Source organism: Hemibagrus wyckioides, linkage group LG20 (genome assembly GCF_019097595.1).
Source record: "Hemibagrus wyckioides isolate EC202008001 linkage group LG20, SWU_Hwy_1.0, whole genome shotgun sequence".
In the NCBI taxonomy this organism is placed as follows: Eukaryota; Metazoa; Chordata; class Actinopteri; order Siluriformes; family Bagridae; genus Hemibagrus; species Hemibagrus wyckioides.
Window position 1 is genome coordinate 13752171 of NC_080729.1, and position 20733 is coordinate 13772903.

At 39.2% G+C, this 20733-nt stretch overlaps 1 protein-coding gene across 6 annotated transcripts in view; it reads left to right on the forward strand.

Annotated features, from left to right (window-relative positions):
• ptprsb (protein tyrosine phosphatase receptor type Sb) overlaps positions 1 to 20733 on the forward strand; it is a 166736-nt gene that overhangs the window by 47382 nt on the left and 98621 nt on the right. For 5 of the 6 annotated variants that reach the window (XM_058418955.1, XM_058418957.1, XM_058418954.1 and 2 more), the window contains exons 2-4: positions 6387 to 6460; positions 13900 to 14025; positions 18237 to 18382. In XM_058418955.1, coding sequence (XP_058274938.1) covers positions 13932 to 14025; positions 18237 to 18382 — 240 coding nt within the window. In that variant the 5' untranslated portion in view covers positions 6387 to 6460; positions 13900 to 13931. Of the gene's footprint in view, positions 1 to 1852; positions 1872 to 6386; positions 6461 to 13899; positions 14026 to 18236; positions 18383 to 20733 lie in introns of those variants that run through there. The other variant, XM_058418956.1, reaches the window with a different exon arrangement.

Genomic DNA, 20733 nt, shown 5'->3' on the forward strand with positions numbered 1-20733 from the left:
ATCTCAGCAGGTTTGTTCTTGTTTACGTAGGCCCATTACACAGCACGTTTAAATCGAAAATGAAATGGGTTCAGGGTCAATTTCATTTTTACTAAATTTGACTCAGACTGGATGGATGCCCGTCATCACCATAGTCTATTTTTTTTTTCCAATTCAGAATCAAAATGTGTAAAACAGAAGTGACCCACATCTGCTCTTGGATCAAATCCATTATAGCTTCATCCAAGTTATGCAAATGAGCGATCATGAGAAATTTGGACTGTGTATTCACTCAGCTTTGATCAGACTGGAGTACAAGAAGTTCCCTTTTTTTTTTTCCAAGCCCGGATAAAGCGTTCGCTCGTATTTTTAGCTTCTTCTAAGCCTCATGTGTTAGGATATTGTATGATTACGTCCTGCTTTTAACTCTGCCGGTGTACCTCACTTCTTACTGTGTATTATTTATCATGTTTCCGGATCGTTCTGCGTATGAGTTGTGCCCCCATGATGCCTCACCATCTGCCCTTGATGGCTTTGGCTGCCATGCCAGCTGGGCACAGAGGTATTAAAAACACAGAGAGGCTTCAGTTATCACTACTTGCTAGCAGTAGCAAGCTTTTTTCTCCCCCTGGTTTTCATTTTGTGGATTGTTTAATATGTGCTGGAACTGCGGCTGTATTTTTCCACCTCTGATTTATGTGTGTGTGTGTGTGTGTGTGTGGGTGGGTGAAAGTGAGAAGAAAAATTAGGTGTAACATAAATTAACACCATTAATCTGACGATGGCAGAGTGAGTATCAGCCTCCCACGTCATTACAGCTGAGGAAGTGAAGAAACTTGCTTGGCAGTTAATGCCTTTGAGAAAGTCCATATTACAATGAAGAAAAGTGTGTGTGTGTGTGGTGCCCTGTGATGGACTGGTGTCCCATTCAGTGTGTATCCCTAACTAACCCTGACAGATTTCATCGGAAAGGGACAAGAAAAAAGAACTGGAATGTGTCCGTCCTGCCATTTTGTGTCACACACACACCAGACACCAGCGTTGTTTGTAAATAATGGTGGAAGCAATCAATACGGCCTCCAAACTAGCTTTCATTAGCATGGCTGACTGAAAATTGCTAGCTACTTAGCTCGGTGATGTTATACACTTCTTCGCCTCGTTGAAATTGCTAAAAAAGAGAAAAAGAGAAAAACCCTTAAAGTACATTTAAAAACAATTCTCTTGTGCCAAGCTTAAATGTGAGTCTTTTTTTCCTTGAAGTAAATTGATTTTTTCTTCTTTCTTTCTTTCTTTCTTTCTTTCTTTCTTTCTTTCTTTCTTTCTTTCTTTCTTTCTTTCTTTCTTTCTTTCTTTTACCTCAGAACTTCCTCAGAGGACAAAAAGAAGTAATAAAGGAGTTCCTGATTACCAGGGCAAGTCATGAGGGAGGTCACCTGGTCAATGAATTTTATGGTTTTTTGAATACTGAAGGGAAAAAAAAAAAAATCATTTAATAACTTCTGGGCCTGCAGCCAGAACAATGGCTCCTGTAAACCGGAGGAATATTTAGGGGATTCTAGGCTTAAGGAATTTCGACGACAATACAAAACCAATACAAAAAAGTAAAATAAATATAGTAATAATAATAACAATAATAATAATAATAATAATATACCAACAGCTAAAATCATTTAATCACATTCTTTTTCTTTTTTCTTTTTCTTTTTTTTTTGCTGTGTCAAAATTGGCAACTGAACATTTCCTCTTAGACTAGTTTCACTTCTAGAAAATATTTTCTTAAAGCTACAAATGCCTACACAATATGTACACATGTCCATAGAAGGTAATGACTGATGAGCGTGAACAGACATTGGGTGAAGCGTTATAAACCAATCCATCTTGTTGATAATGTGGTAAGTATACGGACCATAAAGATAAGAAATGTAGCGTTCTGGCATAGAATCTGCATCATCTCACCCTTGGGTCATGCATCTCAGAGAGAGAGAGAGAGAGAGAGAGAGAGAATATATTAACCGGCAAGAAGGATAAGCCTTTGTCTTTGACTTGAATGTGTTCGAATAAACCCACATGAACGTGAGTTGAGATTTATTTCAGTTGCTCCAACACATAATTGGAGTTAAAGAGAAGAAATAAATTCGCATAACTTAATGGAGCTGTTACATTTCACAGTGTATGTGTCCACCGAAGTTTGAACAGCAAATGAGGGCTTTAAACGCGAGTCCCAGTGTTTTGATCTTCCGTGTTCGACTGTCTGACTGTCTGAGATTTTCCTAAGTCATCTCTAAGTTTAATATATGAGGTCCATGCGGTGAGCTATCCAATTTAAAACTGTTTTCTTTGCAGGATAGAATGTAATGAAGGTCTAGACCTAAAACGCAGACAAAGAGAGAGAGACAGCAGGAATCAAACTTTCATTTAAATTAAAAGCCCCGTCTCTGGGATAACCTTTAGACCTGCTCTATTTCTCCTGGAGATATGTAGCATATGAAATGTTAGATTTCTATGTTATGTTAATTGATCTTCTACCATTAATTCGCTCGCGTGATAGCATAGCAAGAGCAAAACATAATAAAACTGCTATCAAAAGGTCGAATGAGAACAATGGTTTGTTTACTGCAGATGTGTGATCTTTATCTGTCGATGTGAACCCGTATGTTTTTTATCCCGACTGAATTGATATCCACAAAATGGATTAAAGGAGCCTTTAAAGTCTAGAGTATTGGTGTGGAAGGTCTGTGAGATTATCTCGACTCGATGGCACTGTCTGAGGATTTTGCAGAGGAAGGTTTCGACATTTACATTACCTGAAAAGAGGCTCATTAGACTGAGTCAGGTAGAATACGTTATTGTGACTAAATGTGGTGTGTGTGTGTGTGTGTGTGAGATCCGGAGCATGGGTGACAGCGCTGGACTGGATAATTTGTCTGCTGTTAAGTCTTGGACAGCTTTTGCGTTAGTGTTTCTAGGCTTGGCAATACAACATCATCAGTAATGTTCTGATTAAACCTCACACCCAAAACACACATATTGCGTATGGAAATATATATTTTGCATATGGAAAGGAAGATTATGCAAACTTTACGCATTTCTTACGCAACGTTTTCTGTATCTGACCAGATTTACTCTTCAGTTGCACCCAAGCTTTATTTCATAATGTAATTCTGAGTTTTTATTTAAACTTCATTTGGTCTCTGTCACTTTTCTGCATTACCCACAATGCCAGTCGACTACCTGCTGATATCTGCAGCGGAGGAATTTAGCTTGTGCCTCATCTTCGAAAAAGAGCGTCCTTTGCTCCTCTTCTCTGTCTGTCTCATAGATGGCTGACTAGCTGCCGAGTTTCCAGCGATGAAAAGGGTCACCATTATTCCCTCGCTGGATTTCACATTAATTTGACATTATAATTCCACTGATAAATGATGACTAAGAACAGAAGCTCTTGCTCTTTTATTTTTAGGAGCTAAGATGGAAATTATCCAATTATGTTCGAGGTCATTTAATTTTTTTTTTTTTCTTTTCTAAATGCCATTGACAGCCCTAGACATCTCAGAGGAATGACAAATATATATATATATGATTATCACAAATCAACAAACTGGCACCGGAATCACAAAGCACATGACTGATATTTCAGTTTTCAGACTGATTTCAGATGCCCTGATTTTCAACTCTACGAAAGCCTCTTCACTCAGACTGTAGCTCAAGGCATATTGCCTGATCTGCTTTGATAATAACACTAAACTCTTACATATATTCATTTGGCAGATGTTTTTTATTCAGGTTGCCTTGCAGTAGATGAAGAATATAATGCAGGAAGAGCAGCACCACGGTGTACATATCACTTAATAATTAAGGCTCACTTTATCTTGTCACTTGTTATGTTTAAAGGGTTAAAAAGGATTTGTAAACTACCCATAGCTTCACACATCACAACGTTTTTCCATTTTCATGTATTCTTCTGCATGATTTTTCAGGCTGCTGGTAGCTGTCCTGTAAATATAACCAGTCTGCCAACAGATTTCAAAACCATACCCTTTGACCGGTCATATTTTTGTTTATCCAGTGACTTGTGACTTTGTTTGTGTGCCTCTGTGCTGAAACAAAATCTATAAAACACCAAGTAATCTAATGGAAATAGGTGCAGTTGTAGATTAAACCTCGTAGATTACACTTCGATATACACACAAAAAAAGATAGACCTGTGTCTATGGGATAATTACTAAGATGACACTGGTCATGCTGAAATATGCTGAACATACAACCATTTTTTTCATATACTGCACTGTTGTTCTTTTCTTCAGAATATTTCTGAAGATTTTTGAACAAGTCTACTCAATGGACCATGTCAGTTGTGCCTTCGTCAGTAGATGTTCGTGATTCTTGGTTGGTCGAAGACACTTTTTGAAATTGGCAGCAGTATTATTTGTGATGTATTTGTCATGTTTCCTGTTAAAGTGTATTACAAGATTGATTCAACTGACTCAATTCAGCCATCAGTTTTTGTTAAAGGTGATCTTGGAATAAATAAATAAAATATAGTAAAGTGAAATAAAAAATAATAATAATAAAATAAAGTAAAATAAAATAATAATTTTAAGAAATGTATTAAATTAAGTATTAAATTAAATAATATCTGCCAAAATAAAACAAAATTAAATTAAATATTTAAACTAAAATTTTTGGCATTTTAACAATTTAAATAAAATAAAATGTTTTGCTAAAAAGTGATCATTTCTGTGAAAATCATTGGAGACTTTTGAAACGTTAAACTAAGTTTATTTATTCATGAAAATCGTAAAAGCGTGCGACCAGAGAGCTGGACAATAAAATCAAATTATTTTCATTTAAAGTAATAACTAATTGTTTTTCAGCCTAATCTCCAACTCACTCTACTGCAGCTGAAACATATGGTTAATTATCATCCACAACAATTTCTAAATGTTTCCCTGTGCTGAGAGAAGAACAGAAAACCTGTTTATCCAAAGATCATTTCTAGTCTATTTCTCAAGTCTGAGAACAGTTGTTGGGCTTCGATAGCCAATTATGTGAAACGCATACTTTTGTAGAACATTTTTAATGAATCTGTACAGTGTGTCCTTTCAGAGATGGGACTGGTTTTTTTTTTTGTCCAGCGAGAAGAAATTGTGTTTATGTAGACAATTAAAACACAGAAATCCATAAGAATAAGTGTGGCTATAAGTAAACAGAATGACTTTATAGTCTACATAGTGGCATGTTTTAGATGTTTATCACCTGCCCTTAGACCATTATAAGTGTTTTTTAGTCTAAACAGAATTTATTTATGCTACGGATATTACATTGAGTAATGGGAATTTTTCATTACTAAGAAATAAAGAGACGCTTCAATTATAGAGAATCATGTAAAGTAGCTATAGCCTTTTTAAAAAAAAGGACAATAAAACGAAACAGTACAATAAAATAACACCTTCATTTTGGTGGCTTTGTATCCCACATCCAACATCCTTTAGTGAATGCGTGTCGTTCTACTCCTCCATACTGACCCTGAAGTCTGCTATCGATCTTTTTCAATACACCTGCAATTACACGGCTCTATTGTGCTTCGAAAAGTTCTCCCGTCTCTTAAATCCCATAATTCCACCCTCTACCTTGCTATTGCCCTAAAACCTGTAGTATACTACGATCCAGAGCTCCACTTCCATTCTCTTCTGTCCTGCTAACGTCAGACGCTCCAAGGCTTAGGGTCGGCATACAGACCTGGCAGGAAGATCATACCGGCTGGATGGATTTCAGTGTGGTTGTCATGGAAATGATGCTCCCGGAGGCCCTGGGACTAAGCCTGTGGACTGGACTGCACAAACAGATTGCTGGCTGATGGAGATGAGAGAGAGAGAGAGAGAGAGAGAGAGAGACTGAGAGATAGATAGATGGATGTAGGAGGTGAGGGAAAAGTGGTTGACAAGGCAACAATGAGGAAAGACACGCCTCACTGCACCAGAGATGAGGAACAGAGCTTGGAATACACACACACACACACCAGCATGTCTCTCTAACTGTTTCTCCTAAGGGTGCCTGACATTTCTCTAAAGTCTTTTTGAATACTCTCAGTAATGGGTAACGCAGCAGAGTAATTCTTTGTTTAACGAAGTTAGTGTGAGTGAGTTCGCATGTTGAATATGTGTGATTAAGAAAAGCAGCAACATCTGTTCAAGCTCAGCACGCCTCTGATTCACTGACCCGCTCGGTCACAGGCTCGGGATATAATAAACATAATAAAAATCCGTGAAGGGGGTTTCACTGTGTATCACAATTTGCCCGTTAAAGCGTTTTTTTATTTTTTTATATGAATATTTTGAATCAGTGATCACAGTGTTGCATAATTACATTAACATTTCGTGTCGTGTGTGTGTGTGTGTTTGTGTTTTTAGGCATTCAAGTCCAAACTGCTGAAGATTACCAAAACCAGGACATGAAGCCCAAACGGATTTAAAAAGAAATTGTGGTTAGTAGCCATTTAATAATAATAATAATAATAATAATAATAATAATAATAATGATGATAATGATAATGCTTATTTTTATTTTATTTTATTTTATTTTATTTTATTTTATTTTTATTTAGCAGCGAGTAATGAGGCACTGGCTAATTGTTGCTTATATATTGTACATATGCTAACGTTACAGGATTGTGTGAAGAAGTAAAACAGTATTAAATACATCTTCAAACAATAACAAGAGGCGATATTTGTTTAGCGGGTCTGTTGAGGCTTGTAGCGCACTTCCTTCCTCATTGCTAATTACGTTATTATTACCTCGAAGGCTGTTTGCTAACTACTGACCATGTTAATAAGCTCACTTTTGATTTACATTTGAATATCATTTGTTTTATTTTTTAGATGCTTTTTCAGCTTTAGTAGGAGTCATTATTACTTTAGAAAGGGACACATGACAGGAATTGACAGCATTTGAGAAAGAGAGAGAGGGGGGGGGGATCCAATTCGCAATTCTTTAGTTAATGCACACATTGGCACAAGGTTCCTGTGTAGCAGATACCAGCTTTACCTGCATCAAAACAATCCCAACATGTTGCTAATTATCATTTGAAGGCTGTGTTTTCCCTAATCATGCATTTGCTCGGCAAAACCGGAGCAGAGGTATAGCATTGTGTAGTCCCCTCACCCCCCCCCTGCAGAAACATGCCATGGCTGCAGCTGGTACGACCCTTTATTTAACGATATTTGTGGAGCACAGTATGCTGCAACATTTGGTGGAGGTCATGCAGGTTACTACAGGAATAAAGCCGTGAATGAGGAGTTGTTAGAGAGTGAGAACGTTTCAGAGATCATTTGAACAGACTATAGGATGCACTGACACTTATTTTAGTCCGGGTATGATGATAGTAGTGTTACAGTGTCTGCAGTTGTAGTACTTACAGATTGAAGGCAAACTTCCACCCCAGCATAACTACTGTCTTGATGAACTCCAAATAAAACCCCCGAAATGTTTCTACACAAACCATCCTCTATAGCAGGGGTGTCCAATCGTATCCACAAAGGGCCGGCGTGGCTGCAGGTTTTTATACCACAGCTGATTTAATCAGTTGATCTTGGCTTTCACTAGGCTCGGGTGTGGCTTCTGCTTGGATGGAATGAAAACCTGCTTTCCAGATAAGATTGGACATCCCTGTACTAAACCAATAGGTCATAGGGGAACCTGGAGTTTATCCCAGGAGACTCGGAACACAATACAAGGTACAGTTTGGACAGGACACCCCAGTCTATCAGAGGGCACAATTGCACACACGAGCCAAACACATGTTTTTGAACTGGGAGAGGTACCCAGAGAAAGCCCTCAAGGCACACGCAACAAGCAAACACATAGCAGAGGTGAGAATCAAACCTCCAACCATGGAGATTTGAGGCAAACATGCTAACCACTAATCCACCTTGCTCCAGCTTAGTGAATTATGATTTTATTTAAAAAGCCTCCGCTGTCTATGGCCCATGCACATGATACAGCTTGCACAAGCCTGTATATTTCTCTAAGGGCTCCCGGAAATAATCATTTAATTCATTTTTAATAATATTAACTTGCACATTCATTGCACGTGCTTTCATCATTCTTAAACGAATATGTGCCATCATAAATGAAAAGAAATTCTTCCCAGGAATTATACTGAGATTAAGTCCCAGCTCTCTTGTCCATTCGTGTCTAGTGAACATGAATCAAATATAAATCAGAGAAAGGATCACCTGGTGGCTATTCTTCACCTCAACTATAAATAATAAGGTCCCTGATTTGGGAAAGACGTCATTGTTAAGAAAGTGAGCTAGATAGTTGAGAAGCTTGAGTGAAAGATTGGACAAGGCGTCTGGTTGAATACAATTAAAACTCTAGACCACTTCCTGTTTGAATCCAAATACAGATTTTGAGCACTAAACAAACACAGATAGAAATGTATTCGTTGAATTAATTACACAGAAGGGTATAAAGAAGTAAAACTGTGGCTAGAGTCACACGTAGGCAGGCCTTCAGACTGACAGCGGAAGGTCTGGACTCCATAACAGCTTTTACTGGCCAAGGACCGCCCAAGAGGGCATCTGACGGACATGTAAAGCAACCAATCACAGTTCATTTTGTTAGGCGTCATGTTTAGGGATGTGAAGATGTAAAGATATATGAGTCTATACCATGAACTTCTAATAATTGGGAAAATCCAGTGTTAAAACCTGATCCTTGTAATTCATCTATTGTCACAATTGTAATCACTACAGCTTCCTTCTTCCGTGAGGGAAGTAGAGCGTCACGACGGCTTTGTTTCCAGGCAGACCGTTTAAAAACGTGACACACGCGTCTCCCAGAAATCCTGTAGAATCCAACCAATCAGATGACGACTTTGAAACTCCTGAAGTGTTTCCAATTTTGTGTGCCATATGCATCAGACATTCAGCTAACGATTTTTGTGTGTGTTTGTGTGTGAGACGTCTGAGGCTGAGTCTAGTTCAAACAGTAGATTCATGCAGACTGACAATCAGATTTTATGGTACACTGTTATGAAATATTGTACTTTTACTACTCCAAATAACTGCAAAAGACACATAACTGATACTTGTACTTTTTATAATGCAACATGGGTATTTAGTAAAAGCCGATCAGCCATAACATTATGTGCACTGACAGGTGACGTGAATAACACTGATTATCTCCTCATCATGGCACAAGGATGCACTATGAGAAGAAGACAAGCCGACGGACATTGCTTTGGGCAATGTTCTGCTGGGAAACCTTGGGTCCTGCCATCCATATGGATGTTACTTTGACACATACCACCTACCTGAGCAGTGTTGCAGACCATGTACACCCTTTCATGGAAACCGTATTCCCTCATGGCTGTGGCATCTTTCGGCAGGATAATGCACCGTGCTACAAGGCAAAAAGGGTTCAGGAATGGATTGATGAGCACAACAACCAGATTGAGGTGTAGACTTGGCCTCCAAATTCCCCAGATCTCAATGCAATCGAGCATCTGTGGGATGTGCTGGACAAACAAGTCCGATCCATGGAAGCCCCACCTCGCAACTTATAGACCTTAAAGGATCTGCTGTTTAAATCTTGGTCCCAGATACCACAGCACACCTTCACGTATCTAGTGGAGTCCATGCCTCAAAGGGTCAGGGCTGTTTTGGCAGCAAAAGGGAGACCAACACAATATTAGGGAGGCGGTTATAATGTTATGGCTGATCGGTCTATGGTGTATTGTGATGCTGTCTTCAAGTATTGTAATATTATATTTATATAATATTATCATCACATCACCTAGCCTGAACCAAACAATATAATACTAAGTTGTCAAGTCAGTGAACATCATCTGAAATGGTTGTAAATATTCCAGACAGCATCCTATCGGATTGTACACTCATCACGCGGTGAATATTTCATACCATCCCACCCCTACGTTTGATCTCCTGGAGATGCAGGATGATTACTTATGTTCTTATCGATCACTATCTGACTCCTTCCTCATTCGATGTCATTTCCTCTTTAGAAAATGAACAGCGCATACATGAATCTGTTCTTCGGGGAAAAAAGGAATCGTTTCCCGAAATCGATCGACTCGAATGGCTTCAGCTTTTTTAAATATAAAAAAAGCTAGCTATTTATGAAGTCGTGTTCCAGTGATCAAAGCATCACGGCTTACTCGTACGGTTTGATTTTCTCGCCATTAAGGAGTAGTGATGAGCATGCACACACACACACACAGGAATGAGAGGAATGGATTTTACTTATTGCAGATATCGACTGGTGGATAGGCGAACCTTATGGTTGAAAAATGGCTCGCTCCACACAGACTCGGGGCATTCACCACACTTAATGCGAAAGCTGGCCAGGCAAACACACGGTGCAATGGGGAAGTTTTTCAATAATTAATGGGCCCTTGTAAAAAGAAATCCATATCCGCTATAGTTGCACAGGAGCGCGAGTGCTACGATGCATTATGCCACGACACACCTCCAGTAGGACGATGCATTCCACAGCACTTAAGCCTAGTTTTTTTTTTTTTTCTGAGTGGACTGTTCATTATAAGCTGCATTGTGGTAGTAAGCAATTCCTTCATGATGGTGTAAGATATTAATTACAGCATGACGGAAAAGGATCCCTGCTTTATTTGGCAGCGCCGGGTGTTTAGCTGTGGTATTTTGGGTGTATATACAGCATGTAATTATGATGCATGTGTTAATCACAGTAATTAATAGAATAAGGATACTTTATTAGATGTGGAGCTGCCTCTATGCACATATCAATCTAAAACAGGTATTAAAAGATGTACTGTAGTAGACTGAAAAAAATTCCATCAGCCCAGGATGTTTGGTAAGGTCAGTGAACCACCGTTTTTTTTCCCCTACGCTGTAGATATTTAAAGTGATTAGTAAGCAAGATACGGAGCAACTTGACAAATTTCTCCTAGCTTGCAAATTACAGATCATTTTAGGAGAAGGACACACACACACCACACACACACAATTTCACTGTAGATAAGCATGCTAAATTACTTTCAACCTTCCTTAATTTGATGTTACAGTGTTTTGCATAAGTGTTTGCCCCCCCATGAGCTTTGATTAAATAGATTTTGTTGCAATACAACCAAACAATGTGGAACCTAAATGGATTTTCTTTCAATTATATGCAATGAATTTTTAAAAAGTTGAAGTAAAACCTGAGATAATCTTTAAATGAGATGTGAAACCTTTAAAATAGAACATATGAATGTTAGACACATTGAGTATATGTGTATGAATGGAAGGGAGGGAAGTGGAACAGTAAGAATACCAGGTGAAGAAGGTACAGGAGTTTAAGTACTTGGGATCAACAGTCCAGAGTGATGGAGAGTGTGGGAAAGAGGTAAAGGAGTGAGGGCAGGCAGGTTGGAATGGGTGGAGAAAGGTGTTTCGGGAGTTCTGTGCGATGGAAAAATATCAGCGAGAATCAAGGGGAGGTGTACAAGACAGTGCCATGCTGTATGGTTTTGAGAGAGTGTCACTGAGGAAGAGACAGGAGTCAGAGCTGGAGGTAGCAGAGCTGAAGATGTGGGAGTGACGAGGTTGGACAGGATTAGGAACGAGTACGTCAGAGGGACAGCTCATGTTGGACATTTGGGGGACGAAGTTAGGGAGGACAGATTAAGATGGTTTGGACATGTACAGAGGAGGGAGAGTGAGTATATCGGTAGGAGAATGTTGGACATGGAGCTGCCAGGCAGGAGGCAAAGAGGAAGGCCAAAGAGGAGGTATATGGATGTAATAAATGATGATATGAAGCTAGTGGGTGCAAGTGATGAGGATGCGGAAAATAGGGATAGGTGGAGAGAGATGATTCGCTGTGGCCACCCCTGAAGGGAAAAAAAGAAGACACAATGAGTAAATTAGAGAGCTAAGTCTAGTTCAGTTCCAGGTTGTAACATGGCAAAAGGTGGAAATAGTTCAAGGGGGGGTGAATACTTACTTCTGGTGTAACAGGGAGCAGTTTTATGTGAGTGTGCTTGTTAGCATTTGTACATTCGCAGCTCACTCACAGGAATTCTACATTGTTTAAACTTTATAAGAAATTTATTTAAGAAAAATTAACCTCTTATCTTTAAAGGAAGGAGTCTCCAGTGTCGGCTTTATAATGTAACAGTCAGTACTTATAAATATTTAAATCTGTAGTATATTTTTATTTGGAATTTTTGGTTTTGGGTACTAACGTTTATCCCAAATTCCCTCTCTTTGCTCCCGGAATCCCGGAGTTTTTATTTTATTTATTTATGTTTTAAGAAGCAGATGTTCTTGACTGTGCTATTAATACAATTTCCACCAAAGCCAGACAAATACAATTCCGTAAACAGCTTCAGCTATGAAAGATAGACATGTTCTCTTGAAGCACAATTATCTCCCACTCAGAAAGAATCATCTTTTTTTTTTTATAGCGAAGCTAAATTGCATGTTTTATTATCTTTTTTTTTTTTTTTTTTTTTTTGATCTTCCGTTAGATGAGTTATCCTAATTCTTTTAATAGCATGATGATGATTGTATAATGACTCTTTGGGGATGGCATTAATAATGCAGTTGTAGCACGAAATAGTGAAATAGCTCATTTCCTGCACGCTAATAATCTTCCCACCTGACTGTGGCCTTTCACCTGTGAAACATGTGGATCCATAATGACATAATAAACACCATTCATTTCTGGTTCTCAAGCTTTTGAGTCTTTCAGATTTCCCTTCTGAGTGAGGATGCTATTGATGGACTAGATTTTTTTTAATTGCCTTTCAGGGTTTTATGCATATACGGTAAGAAAGGATTGAGAAAGTTATTATTAATGATAATAATGATTGATATTGCTTCGGTTATATAGGATATTAAGAATCTATATGCAGCTTGTTCACTACTGCATAAAAACAAACCCACTCAGTACTGCAAAAGATCCCAACACAAGGTAGAGGCAATGGGATGGGATGAAGAAGTGATACCTGGGGCTGATTTCATTCTAGCGCAGGTCGTAGATCAGTGATAGTCATGTTAGTCGTGTGATTGCACAGCGTAACACACCTCGATTTCGTGCATGTGCGCTAATATTTTCCAGATCACACAGATATCATGATGAAGTCACCATAGTGATAATGTTTATCAGTGGGCGGAGCAACTAGAATTCCACATTTGTGGTAAAATTAAATATTCTAGAGGGAGATTTGGTGTTTGTCGATAAAATACAACGGCGTATATGAGCATCGTATTATTCGAGATGAAAGTTCAACTTTTCTCAACTTTGTTACAGCACCGGACACGCCCACATCTAGTGTCACTCATGTCACTGAATATCTCCAGCTCTCGGTGCGAAATAAATGATCTCCGAGTCGCTGAACGTGTTTGTTAATGTACCGCGACACGTCCTGTACTGAAGGCAATCTAAGTGAATTATTTACTCAGAATGGAGAAGAAAAAACAGGACAGGGAAATAAAAATCAATAGAATAAGAGTACACGTTGTGGTAAAAGTGCAAGCTAAAGAAATGGACAGAAGTTTTCCTGTTTATTGTGTGTGGTAGTTTGGAGGAAATATGACATGAACCCAGTACAACATTATGGATTGAAAACACATTAAAAAATATTACACGTAACAGATGCAGCGCTTTCTTTTGTGTGTGTGTGTGTAATTGTTTGCCTCATTAATGTAATTAATAACCCCGTTCTGGTCTGAAAGCTAAATGGTCAGGACGAAAATGCCTCGAGATTAGCCATAGCTTTTTCTATTCCAGTAACCTCTCTCAAGTACTGTAAAGTGTGATGTCATTTAGAAATGGTCTGTTTTAAGGTTAGAGGAAACGGCTTACTTTTCTCTCACTGACCGACTACAAGCACCGGGGTAATCTAAGTGAATTTAACGCGGACTCTGTTTTTCTCTGCAGTGTGCCTGGACGATCGTGTGTGCTTCCTCGTCATGGCTCGCGGCTCACCGGAGGTATTTCCCTCTGCTCTCTTGCTCCTGCTGGCCCTCCTGCTCTCCTCGCTGTCCAGCACCTGCCATGCCTTATGTACGTATCCAGAATTCTTATCATTAAAATGTGATATCTGTTGCGAGCTGTAAACAAACACTTACAGTTATAGCCTGTTATTAGACTCTCATCCGACTCTTTTCTTTCATTTTCCTAAACGTCTCCATACGCCTTATAATTCCTCCCACTGTTCTGTTGATTCTTAATTCTGATTGGTCAGAAAGTGCTGATTAATTTCCTGTATCAGCAGCACTTAGTTTCCATAGTAACACCCAGCTGATTGTTGCCTCTAGGTTCAGGTTTTTTACACGACACGTTTTTCAGAACAGGGCAGAAGCAGAAGCTACTGAGGGAATGGATGTTTATGGCTGCTTTAACATAACAGGAGGCGGGGTTATCTTGTTTCAAGCACCTTCCGTAATATAAAATGTAACAGTAAATCGATAAAAAAGTTTGGTATGTAATATACATAGTCCATGATGCTCTAAGACAATAATAACTATAACAGTAACAGCTCACTCCCCAATCCTTTATTATTCATATTCCGCTTTTATATTAATCTATTTGAATATTTTTCATGTACTGCGTTCATGAACAGCACATAACACACAACAAACATAATGCTTTCATGTGTTACAGAACAGAACCAAGATACGCATCATTCCTTTCACCCATCTTTTATTTCTCCTCAAGCAATTGTTTCCGATTATCACACCTCACTCGATCGTGGCCCGTGCATGCCCGACGCTGATTACACGTCCTCCTCCTCCGCCAGCGTCCTCCTTCCTCGATTGGTTTTTAATGATAGTTGTCATGGCGATGGTGCGCTCCACTCACAACGGAGCATGTGACATCATTGCTTAAGACATAGCATCAGCTGACGCTCTCGTCCCTCAAGGTTGTTCGGTCCCTTTGTTTTCATGGTTGAAAAACTGCCATTGGGTAAACGTAAGACTGTAGAGACAGTGTGTGTGTGTGTGTGTGTGTGTAAGGGTGTGTGAGAGTTACATCAGTGGAACGGCTCCCCATGGAGAGGTGTGGATATAAAGCCTTGTGTTGCTGAGGGAGCAGAAGACGTCCCAGCGCTTCTGGAAGATTCTGCGAGATCAGAAGCGAACGCTAAAAAGCCGAGTCAGTGATAGTGCAGTGATAGTGGAGGCTGAAGCGGTAGGAACGAGAGACGTTATGAGACAACGCCCCTGAGTAGCACTCAGACTCCAGCGATTTCTTTTTGTTTTCTTATCTCTAGAGCTCATCAATAGTTTGCTCACTGTCACTATCTTTCTGTTCGGCTGCCTGGGAATACTTCAGTCAGCTATATATATATATATATATATTCTTCTCCTTCTCACTCGTACGGTCTACCTATTTCTTCTCTCCATCTTTTTTTTCTGCTTCCATCACACTCGATCTAATCGTTCTCGTTTTCGTCCTTCAACCTATTAGGACGTTAAATACTTTTGCTCCTCCGTTGTAATAAAAAGGGTTGATTCGCTCTACCAGAGCAGGCAGGCAGAAACGTGAAGGAACACTCGTCTCTGAATGAAAAACGGGGATGAAGACGGGTGGGTGTAGAGAGGAGGTGTGGGATCTGGTTGCCATGGTGAGGACCAGGCCTGGCTTAGCCCTGACAGATGAGTGTGAGCCCGCCGTCGGCTCTGTTTGAACCGACGCTATGGCAACAGGACACTGAGGCGATGATCCTCCGCTTGGTAATGCTGGTATCTATGACTACAACCGCCACCCCCCTCAGCCACCCCCTTCTCACACACACACACACACGCATATGCACACACAATTCGGTGTCCAGTGGGAATTCGATCCACTCTGCATCCGGAGTCGAGCGGACGGAGGCCGAGCTCAGCCGCGCTTTATTAGATTCAGCCGCGGAATTACAGCGGTGTCGTATTTATCGCTTCCCGTCGGCACATTGACAGAAGAGCACTAAATCGCCTGGCGAGTGCCACTCACGCTGCCCCGACTTTTTGTCTGCCATGAAATATTAGCCTTTTACTTCATTACAGCATTTGTCGCTTCGTGACACGAATCTGCCCTCCGGCTCGCGCACCGGCGTGTGTAATAACAGCGTTTCTGTTCTGCCGAAGTGGCCAGGTGTAACAGGGCTAAGAATGACCTTGTTGAATTTATTGTGCACTCCGCAATCATGGGTTTGTGTCTTGGATAATCTTGTTTACTCTGTTTGTTGCTGTTTAAAGCTTTTATGATATGGGCACTGAGCTGCATTCGTATATTGATTGCAACTTCCTGCAGGTCAATAGAGCAGCCATGTTTCTGGGCTTTATGCACCTTCTATTTGCCTTATTATGGCAAATTGTGAATCTCGCTTTGCTGGAGAACAAGTTAAAAGCATCTGTTAAGTGCTGAATTTCACTATACTGAATAGGGAGGGAGCAGTGTGTGTGTGTGTGTGTGTTCATGCCAGTTGAGAATGGATGTGCTTGTGTTGCATCATTTTATTTTTTCTAGTAAGACAGAACCCACAATATGATCTGCATAATGGGTCATTACACTGGTGGACTGCTGTTCTGACCCAAATATGTAAAATATCTATAAAAAAAAACTGCCCATGGCTCGGCATCCATCCCATAGCAATCATGAACCAGCTCTGTTCAGGCTGTTGTTTTATTCGTCCAATCACAAGCATTTATTGGACAAATGATTTAACTGGAAGCTCATCAGACTAGCTACAGGACAAGAGACATTCGTTTTCAAACCTTCATAGATTTCCATTTTACTCTACCTTCCCTGGTCGAAATTAGCAAATCGACAGCAGGACTTCTCCGAGAAGAAAACAGACTGTTTAAAGACAGATGGAGAGAAGGATTGTGAGATGCCATGGTCCTATCTTTACAAAATACCAGCATCTTATCCTGACCCCAAGCAGATTGGCGATAGTATCGCCTGCCGCTCTGAGGAGGGAAGTGGAGGCGTGGCCAGACGTTTGTAACAAGTATCACGTGCACTTTACATCAATACACGGGAAAAAATACCGCAAGCTGGTTACGAGTCAGTCGGGGCTGCTTGTTGCTAGCAGTGTAGTCTGTGTGTGTTTGTGTGTGTGTGTTTTAAATCAATTACCCATTAACAGTGTTTGGAATGCTTGTCAGGACTATAAATAAACCTAGAGTTATTAGTTGTATCTAAACTCAGTATAACATTGAAACTGTATAAACTATGACAGTTATTGAGTTCTTAGTTAAGTATAGTTAAGTAGCCCTGATGTTCTGTTACTCTGCTCTGAAGGCTATTAATATTCATACAGGATTAATAGGCAGCACACTTATTAGCATTATATAATACCATTTGTTTTTGTTGATTTTAAATCGCACCATCCTGATACTGCTTTTCTTATACAGGGTTGATCAGGGCACGAAGCAGGCGAGTGGGGTAGGGGGCACCCTGGATGGGGGTGTGTGGGGTTGAGGGGGCGTTCCAGGGCACAGTCATTCACAATAATTTAGAGATGTCAGTCAGCCTACAGCGCATGTGTGGAAACCTGGAGGAAACCCCTGAAACTCAGGGAGAACATTCAGACACATAGGGAAGGAATCAAACCCTCAATCCTAGAGGTGCGAGGCAAAAATGCCAAAAATGCTCCATGATCATTAGAATCTATTAGCGATTCCTTATACAATTGTCAAACCTAGCATCAAACCTAATGGAAAGCATGCATGTGTTCACACTGAAACTAATAGGAGGGACATTTGTTTTATGTTTTCTGGAAGGTTCATGTGCTTCTTCATCAGGACTGGGATGTTTTTACTCTCTTGCAATGCGAGCTCGAGCTTGAAGACCACAATTATTAAGACCGAAGTGGCCAGAAAACTTTCTGGAAAATACTGTAGCAAGCTCAAAAATTGAAGTAAATCTGGTCATATTTTTAGAACAGAGGTCAGTGTTTGAGAGCAGTTATGAGCTGAAATGGAAGCTTCAGGAATTCTCTAGAAGGTTTCTGATCGCTATGATCAAATTCGTATACGGATACAGATACAGAAATGAATTCTTTCACCATTAAACAGGATAAAGATACAGACAGCAGCATTGCTTTTCACCTCTTACCATTAAATAATCCTTTAACTGTAACTGTTAGTTGTTTTTTTATCAGCAAGGACCGCTTCACCTGGTGGGCATGCTGTTCTTGATTAATTGATAAGAATTGAATTGTTTTGCTTTTTTTTTTTTTTTTTTCATTATTCATGAATTAAAATCATTATGCTCGTTCCCTCCAGCTTCCCCCAAGTTCACGAAGATCCCGACAGATCAGATAGGCGTGTCCGGCGGCGTGGTGTCCTTCGTGTGTCAAGCCTCAGGCGACCCCAAGCCACAGGTCATCTGGAACAAAAAGGGCAAAAAGGTCAACTCTCAGAGGATAGAGGTGAGATACACACCTACACACACACACAACTGATGCATTGTGTAGCAGCTCACACAGCCTTGAATGCCTGAAGGGATCTTTATCTTGCATCCACTGTTGAATTCCTGTTATATAAAGCCTTTTATTTTTCCTTTTGCACCTAAAAGCAGGTGACTACATCTCCCTGTGAAATATCCTTTCTACCCGCTTATCTTTATTTTACATTCTCTAAATCTTTAATGATCGCAAACTGCTTGAACCGGAAACATGCCATTCCTTCACACCTTCAGCTCACATCTGATACGATAGCTCTCTCTTTTTGTATACAATATTTAACATCTGTCGCGTTACAGAGTATAAACAGATCACGCTCTCTCTCCCTCTCTCTCTCTCTCCCCACGCCATGGCTGTACTTAGACTTATTTAATTTTTTATGAATTCGTCTGACAGGAACAGAGGGTCGTTTATGAGCTGAATTACATTAGTCGTCCCTGTCTAACCAGAGGAACACAAAATATCTGCTGATGGTGCAACGATAATGAGAAAGTGGAAGAGAAATAACATCAGTCACGAGAAAACAAAAAAACAAAAAGAAGAGCACTTTCGTTTGGTTTTAAACCGAAGTCTGCAGTTTTTGTTCCGTTTTTGTTCAGAATGCAAAATCAGCCCTTTTCAACCAAGACAGTCGACTGCGAGCGACAAAAAAACCCCCACAAAAACAAAACAGAGCGTCTGTCACGGCTATGCGTGGTTCATCTGTATACGCATAATATTAAAAACCCTCATGAAACCATGATTCCTCCCACCCTATCGCCTGCAGCAGAGAACAAACCAGGGAAAAAAAAATAAATCGAAAACGCAAACACGGAAGCAACAGGAGTTCATGCGAAGGCATTCGATGCGAAACTCCTACACTAAACAGTCATTTACATTTAAATGGGTTTTAAATGAGTGACACGTTAAGTGGATTTTCAAAAGGAGCAACTTCTGTCAATGTTTACACTCAGCTGCAGAATTATTGGCACCTTAGATAAAAAAAGGACTCGTTAACTCATTTTTCCGAGTCGTGCAATTAGTTCTTGCTGCAAAATTATTTGCACCCCTTAAGTTTTACGTGTGCTGAAGCTTCACGTGAAGAGAAGAACAGGACTGAGGCTTTTCCTGTAATGTCTCTAAGAAGGTGGAGATTTTTATAGAAGGGATCTTTTTCTAGGAATGTGTTCACTGCACATTTGTAGCCAGGTATTTGTTTTTCCAGGTCAGAGGATATGTTTACATTACATGATTCTTCACACAGATGAATCAATATATTTATAGCAGCATATTTGTCTTAAACCCGAGATCGCATGTCCCCTGAAACGTGCCGCACACACACACACACATTGATTGTTTGGTCAATTTTTCTGTTTCTGTACATTCCTTACAGTTTTGACTGAATCCATTCCTCAAACATCAGATAAATCACCACCTTCCACATTCCAACACTCAATATAAACACCGCTCTTGCTGCTCTCTGTTGCTCTGCCAATACTGGATGATGATGAAATCGATGCATCGGGGCTTTGAAAGGGGAAAAAAAAATCAAATAAATTCCGATCTGACTTCACATTTTTGTTTCATCGGATATGTATTATACAGAGGCCGAGAACTGCTAAACAAAATAACAAATCAGAAAACACAAAAACAAATAAAATAAAACACAATAACAAATAAAAAAACACAGTAACAAATCAGAAAACACAAAAACAAATAAAATAAAACACAATAACAAATAAAAAAACACAGTAACAAATCAGAAAACACAAAAACAAATAAAATAAAACACAATAACAAATAAAAAAACACAGTAACAAATCAGAAAACACAAAAACAAATAAAATAAAACACAATAACAAATAAAAAACACAATAACAAATCAGAAAACACAAAAACAAATAAAAAACACAATAACAAATAAAAAACACAATAACAAATCAGAAAACACAAAAACAAATAAAAAACACAATAACAAATAAAAAACACAATAACAAATCAGAAAACACAAAAACAAATAAAATAAAACACAATAACAAATAAAAAAACACAGTAACAAATCAGAAAACACAAAAACAAATAAAATAAAACACAATAACAAATAAAAAAACACAGTAACAAATCAGAAAACACAAAAACAAATAAAAAACACAATAACAAATAAAAAACACAATAACAAATCAGAAAACACAAAAACAAATAAAATAAAACACAATAACAAATAAAAAAAACACAGTAACAAATCAGAAAACACAAAAACAAATAAAATAAAACACAATAACAAATAAAAAAACACAGTAACAAATCAGAAAACACAAAAACAAATAAAAAACACAATA